This window comes from Anarhichas minor, unplaced genomic scaffold (genome assembly GCF_050575085.1).
Source record: "Anarhichas minor isolate MPS153535 unplaced genomic scaffold, ASM5057508v1 ptg000140l, whole genome shotgun sequence".
In the NCBI taxonomy this organism is placed as follows: domain Eukaryota; kingdom Metazoa; phylum Chordata; class Actinopteri; order Perciformes; family Anarhichadidae; genus Anarhichas; species Anarhichas minor.
In genome coordinates this window covers 449,612-456,533 of record NW_027466586.1, presented here as the reverse complement: position 1 = coordinate 456,533, position 6,922 = coordinate 449,612, and the positions used below count along the sequence as shown (strand labels likewise).

Below are 6,922 nucleotides of genomic sequence, written 5' to 3'. Positions count from 1 at the left end.
CATAAAACAAAAAAGACACATTGACATGTAGACCTGAGTTATTGTGGTTCATCCCGAGGGGAACATGAATGATGAAGCACATTTCAATACGATTCATCTAAAAGTTGTTGACATATTCCCCCCCCAAAATGTTTTCAATCTCACGATGGCACAAGATTAAAACAAAGTAAGATGATCCCTTAAGTAGTAGGATTCATCATCTGGGGATCATGAAGGTCTCTACAAAATGTTATACCAATCTATGGAGAGGATGAAGAGATCATATATTGAATAAATGAAAAGTTTGACCTATAGCAAATGTCAGAGGCTCACGATAGTCATTCAAGCTTATCCTCTGGAGAACATGAATATCTGAACCAAATGTAACAGCAATCCATGAAATAGTTACACATATTATGGTTAATATTGACACAAATGTCAACCTCACAGTGGGGCTACAGGAAAGGTCAGAGGATCACCAAAAGTCAGTAGGGTTCATCCTCTGGGGATCATGAATGTCTGTCCAAAATTAGATGGTAATCCATCCAGTAAATGTTTAAATCAAAAAATTAAAATGTCAATCTCCTGAAGGCATTAAAGGAAATATCTCTACACCTATCAAGTAGATGTAGAGATATTTAACTTAATGAATGAAAAGTTTGTCCTCATGGTGGCGCTAAATCAAATGTCAGAAGACCACCAAAGTCTTTAGGACTCATCCTCTGGGGAACATGAATGTTCGTGCAAAATCGAATGTTAAATCCATCTGATAGTTGTTGATATTTTTTTGTCCGAAATAAAGGAAGACCACCTAAACATGAATATAATATACATCATTAAGACAAGCAAGATGCAGTAAAACTTCTTTTTTTTATTGACAAAGAAAAGTGTAAAATAAAACAGAAACAGGAGAATAAAAGAACATGTGTCTCTGACTTCACAGAACCAATCATGAGGTAAGACGCTTCAGACACACCTCATAGTGCACAAAGCAGTGAAAGTGGTGTCTCTAAAGTAAACTGCATGTCAAATATAAAAGGTTTCGCTGTACATTGATTGCACTTTCACACATTTTTAGAGGAAAACAGTAAAGTTAAGACTACTTGTGTACATATGGAGTGATTTGGTTTAGTTATTCAACGACAGATATCAGATCTTTTGTAATAAAAAACACTTCCACCCTGTCGAGTCCCAAGTGTTGTTCTTGGCACGTAGAAGGTCGGGTATTCATTTACGAGGCTTTTTTTTAAAAGAGAGCTTTATGAGGTCTTCATGGTTCGTCGTTGGTGAATTTTGCCTCGAGCCGTTTGCGCCACAGATTTGTCCTCGACTACTTAACATCTACTGTTCTGCTAAAATAAAAAGTAAATACTTCTACTCTGATATGAAATAAACCATCTCTGGACAAAAAAAGCAGCAACTTATCCTGCATAATAATTATTAATCTAGTTAAACTGGTCCTAATTATTTTTGAAAAATTGCAAACAGAGAATAGTTAGTACCAAAAAAAAAAACACACGAAAATAAGACTAATAAATCACTCCTACACCAAACATTTGGCAAATATATTCATCATCGTAGTGCTGCTGTCACAGTATTTATATATTATGTCAATCACCAGCAGCCTCTTTCAAACCCACAGTCAGGCCTGACGTAGTGAACAATAACAACATGGACTCACTTCTGATGATGTAAACAGAGACCACCATGTGACCTCCTAAAGGCCCGTTCACACACCTATTCTAATAAAATGTGTTCATTTATGTCCGAAAAAAGTTCGTTCAAATTGAACCGTGGTGCTGTGTTGTTAATTTGCAACACATACTAATGCAGCTTTGTAATAAAAGCAATAATGACTTTCTAACTGGATGTATTGGATACCACAGTCCAAGATGGCCGCCAAGTAATCGAATAAAACATTTCTTGCAGAGCACATAAGCCAAAGTCACTTTTCTAAACTCAGGGGAAGTTTTACAAATATTAAACCTGAAGACAAAATAGTCCTGTCTCTTTTATAATAGTTATCTTTTTGGGCTGCAGGGGATCTGTTTGTTGTAGTACCACAGTTGACCACTGGGACAAACTGGCAACGAAGTCAAAGAATGAGTCGTAAAAAAAACCAGACATGAGTCAGCATTTTTTCCATTTCCTGTTTCCTCGTCTGGAAGTCAATGTGTTTCTGGTTAGATGTCTGAAATAAAGTCTGTGTTTAACACAAGCTGAAGAGATTTGAAAGTTTAGTTCTACGATATAAAATAGGTCAGTGAACGCCCCTCTGGTGAATCTCTAAACGTCCTCACGAGTCCTCCTTTAGCTGGTGGTGGAGCTACCTGATCATACTGAAACCATAAACTGTTTATAAGAAGTGGACGTAGTCGTCATCACGTCAATCACCGTGTAGCCCCGCCCTAAAGCATCCCCTGCTTTATGGTCTGTTTGACTCTAAATGGACCATAATGTACTAAATGAACATCATGCTGTATTGAAGAAGACTTGAAACTAGAGATTGAGACCATAAACTCATGTTTACAATGTTTACTGAGGTAATAAATCAAGAGAGAAGTAGAGTCATTTTCTCATAGACTTCTATACAACCAGAGGAGTCGCCCCCTGGTGGACACTAGAGAGAATGCAGGTGCCAAGTTTTTCTCGCGGTTTTTAGACTCGCTAACAAATGTAAAATGTTCTCAACTATTCAGCGCCAGATGTGGAGTCGCACTGTTTGTCGATGCCATGCTTGTTCCAGGCAGCCAATCAAATAAAACGAGAGGCGGGCTTTACTACTTTAGCACTGACTTCCTGTTTGCATGCGGGTAGATGTAGAAGGGCTAGCTCGCTTGTTAGCCATTGGGCTGTGAGAAAGCTACGGAGTATGTGAGAGGGAATTCATATCTCATGTTGTTATAGTTTCACATAGGCTACAATGAGGGAGGGAGCGCGTTTCCCTTTTTTACTGTATATATTTGATTGGTTGCGCACGCAGCCATTTTGCATTTAAAGTTTTTGAAGCGACAAGTGTCGGTGTGATCAGCCCCTTGCGTTAGCTTTTAACTTCTGGTGATTGTATGCATGCTAGGATACACGCAAGTATCATTAACGTTTGTTTGCCACAGAGATTATTTTCTGCAATAATCCAAAAATCCAATGGAAGAATCCCATTGGTTGTTTGTGGAGGGAAACAGTTATGCTAACTTCCTGTTGGATTACAAAAATAGGTCATCCCTGCAGCTCTCTAGACATCCATGCCGGTACCTCGCTGAGCTTCTACGACCAAATGTCTATTTTTGGTGGCCTTAATTCTGAAAAGTCCTTTCAAGGTTTTATAGTTTTATTTTCCCCGCGATGATGTGAGCTGCTGCTGTTCATTGTGGCATCTTTGTTCATTTCCTCCATGAGTCTGCATCAAAAGGGAACTCAACAAAAATACTTTAAACATCCTAAAAAAGACAATAAGTGTTTTTTGAGTGTTGACAAAAAAAAAAAAAGAGTCTGTTATTCCTTTTTTTCAGTGTGAAAGAAGACCAACTGTTCCTCAGAGGAGGGTGTCAATCCGGGTGCTCGGGTCTCCTCCTAATGAGTCTCCGAGGTCAAACAGCTGGTCCAGGTTGACGGTGGAGCTACAGAGGAAATCACTGCGGCCTTGCTCCTCCTCCTCTTCTGGCCAGGGGCTCTCCAGGAAGGCGGTGGCGAGGAAGGTCTCCTCGTCAAAATCCGACCCGTCGGTGTTCCTTTGGGTCTCCACCAACACGTGGATGTCCGCTGTCCCCACGGGGGCTTCGACAGTAGAGATGTGGGCCCCCCGCACCGTCAGGTCCTCCTCCTTCATGATGGGGCTCAGGGGTTCTTCTCCCTCCAAACTGAGCTCCCCGTTGAGGGCCGAGTCCAGCAGGGCGTCCCAGTCGAAGTCCCCCTTCAGAGGTCCGATCTCCTTCTGTTCATCTGTGGAGAGCAGCGGGGAGCTGCAGCGCCTCATCCGTTTCCTCTTGTGCCCGCCCCTCCCTCGCACCACGGGCCAGGACCCCAGCATGGTGCCCTCGGCCAGATGAGGGTCCCAGTTCTGGTCGGCGCCGGTCGCCTCTTCGAACTCCCGGAGGAGCCGGTGGGACTCGGGGTTGATGCACAGGCCGTCGTGACCTCCCGCAGGGCTGCAGGGGCCTCTGGACTGGGGCTGGAGGTTGACCCTGAGCCGGCTCTGCAGCGCCGGGTTGATCTGGACCGGCGGCATCCGCCTCTTCTTGTAGGCGCCGCTCAGGAGGCGCTCGGCGTACTGCGGGTCGATCTTCCAGAACCCGCCCTTCCCCGGCTCGTCCTTCTGCCGCGGCACCTTGATGAAGCACTTGTTGAGCGACAGGTTGTGTCTGATGGAGTTCTGAAAGTGGAGACACATATCGTCACATGAGGATTCACTACCTGGCTTGATTTGGACGACGTATTGGCTTTCTTACATGTTCAGATCGACATCACTACCATGTCTATCTGGTTAGCAGCCGGTTAGCTTAGCTTAGCATAGAGACTGGAAACAGGTAGCCTGGCAGTCTGTAGCTAACAACACCCACCTACCAGCTCCTCATATCTGATTAACGTGTTATATCTCATTTGTTTCACCGTCACGCTGCTAGAATACCAAAGATCGTAAAATACATAGTTAGGTTTAGGGCATTTTTTATTTTATTTCATGGGATATCTACGAATTACAGCGCGTTCTTTCAGGTGTAGATACGAATGCTGGATGAGACCTGCTTGATAAATGAGCTTTAGAGGAGCTGGTGCGTGGATGTTGTCCAGCTGTTTGCCCCTTGTTTCCAGTCTTTATGCTAAGCTAAGCTAACCAGCTGCAGTGCAGACATGAGAGTAATATTGATCTTCTCATCGAACTCTCTGCAAGGAAGCAAATCAGCCCCAAAATGTTGCTTAAAGAGAGTCCAACAGCCATTGGACATCAGCCTGTAGTGAAGCAGGAAGTGCAGACGGCAGAGCACCATACGTCACATTATTGCCCCCCCCCCTCGTTGAAGTTTAAATGGAGCAGTGACCCGATGACCTTTGTTAAATATTATCTGCCCCATGCACTGCTCTACAATAACAGAGTGCTCTGAAACACGGGAGTGCAGCTAACCGCCTCATCAATCATTCATCCGGATAAATAAAACTTTTTCATGAAAATTCCTGAAGAATCTGCTGCTGCACTTTTGTTTTTCCTCCTCCATCACGTGTTTCTATAACAGCAATGTGAAGAAAAAATATCTATATAAAAATGAAGTGTTTGAATTGAGTTTCCTGTGTTGCTGAGCTCTTGTTAATTATCAGCAGCTTTAAGTCTCTAATACTCAGGATGTCTTCTACTGTTCTTTAAATAGAAAGCATTCATGGTCCCAGCTGTGATTTGACCTCAACAAGACTCAAACAATAGAAAGTGTGTAGGTGTGTGTGTGTGTGTGTAGGTGTAGGTGTGTGTGCGTGTGTGTAGGTGTGTGTGTGTGTGTGTGTGTGTGTGTAGGTGTGTGTGTGTGTGTGTGTGTGTGTGTGTGTGTGTGTAGGTGTGTGTGTGTGTAGGTGTGTGTGTGTGTGTGTGTGTGTGTGTGTGTAGGTGTGTGTGTGTGTAGGTGTGTGTGTGTGTAGGTGTGTGTGTGTGTGTGTGTGTGTGTGTGTGTGTAGGTGTGTGTGTGTGCGTGTGTGTAGGTGTGTGTGTGTGTAGGTGTGTGTGTGTGTGTGTGTGTGTGTGTGTAGGTGTGTGTGTGTGTAGGTGTGTGTGTGTGTGTGTGTGTGTAGGTGTGTGTGTGTGTAGGTGTGTGTGTGTGTGTGTGTGTGTGTGTGTAGGTGTGTGTGTGTGTGTGTGTAGGTGTGTGTGTGTGTAGGTGTGTGTGTGTGTGTGTGTGTGTGTGTGTAGGTGTGTGTGTGTGTGTGTGTGTAGGTGTGTGTGTGTGTAGGTGTGTGTGTGTGTGTGTGTGTGTGTGTGTGTGTGTGTGTGTGTGTGTGTGTGTGTGTGTGTAGGTGTGTGTGTGTGTGTGTAGGTGTGTGTGTAGTCCTCTACCTGCCAGGTGGGGTCAGCATGTCGGTAGTAGCAGAAGTTGTCGGTGATCCACTTGTAGATGCAGGACAGGGTGATCTTGGTCTTCTTGCTGGCCTGCATCGCCATGCAGATGAGCGTCGCGTACGAGTACGGCGGCTTGATGCGCGCGTTGGTCTTGTAGTCCACCTCGTCGGGGCAGTGCCCGTGAGCCACGATGCCCGGGAGGGACTGCATCCGGCTGTAGGCCGCCGCCGTGGGTTTCCCGGGGGTCAGGGGCATGCCGATGGAGGCCGGGTCTCCGGCCAGAGGGGAGGCCGGCGCGTCGGAGCCCGGTGGCTGGTGGTGGGCCTGCGGCGGCACGTTGGCACCGAGGATGGAGAACTCCTGCAGCCACTGCAGGCTCGTGAGGCTGTCGTCCAGGTTGCTGCTGCTGCAGCTGCTGATGCTGCTGTTGTTGTTGTCGTTGTTGTTGCAGTGGACGCCGTCCCGCTCCTCCACCTGCACGGCCGCGGTCACCACCTCCTCCTCCAGCCCCACGGAGCCCTCAGGCCACGGGTCGGTGCAGCTCAGAGACAGCATGGCTCTCTGTCACCCCGCTCCTCCTCCACCCTGCCACCGCCTGACAGGACCGGAGACAAACAGCCGACAATAATTGTGAAAGAGCGGAACAATGAGCGGCCCGATTTAAAAACAGAGCCTCAGTGTGTGCGTAACGAGCAGGTGGGTAAATCCACAGGTGAGTCCGTCACCTGCAGGTCTGATGAGAACAGGTGGTTAAAAGAAAAGTGAGAATCTAAAAGTCTGTTCTGTCTCCGAGTCTCAGAACTTTCCTGAACAAGTGTGTTGCGCACTTTACGCATGAAAAGAGTGCACGTCATTACTAACGCTAATCTGCGGGCTTTAAATACAAATACATGTATTACATTGTTAAAG

General features: G+C 45.8%; 1 protein-coding gene across 1 annotated transcript; it reads right to left on the bottom strand.

Annotated features, from left to right (window-relative positions):
* Positions 1-840: 840 nt before the first annotated feature.
* foxj1a (forkhead box J1a) lies at positions 841-6,592 on the bottom strand. Its single transcript, XM_076085170.1, has 2 exons — positions 6,011-6,592; positions 841-4,348 (listed from the first exon to the last, which is right to left on the bottom strand). The coding sequence occupies exons 1-2, from the start codon at positions 6,566-6,568 to the stop codon at positions 3,512-3,514; spliced, it is 1,395 nt and encodes a 464-aa protein (XP_075941285.1). The 5' UTR covers positions 6,569-6,592; the 3' UTR covers positions 841-3,511.
* Positions 6,593-6,922: the final 330 nt, after the last annotated feature.

Coding starts and splice junctions, on each gene's coding strand:
- foxj1a (XM_076085170.1), bottom strand. CDS start 6,568: ATGCTGTCTCTGAGCTGCACCGACCCGTGGCCTGAGGGCTCCGTGGGG. Junction 4,349..6,010: donor ATGCTGACCCCACCTGGCAG/GTAGAGGACTAC, acceptor CTCCACTTTCAG/AACTCCATCAGACACAACCT.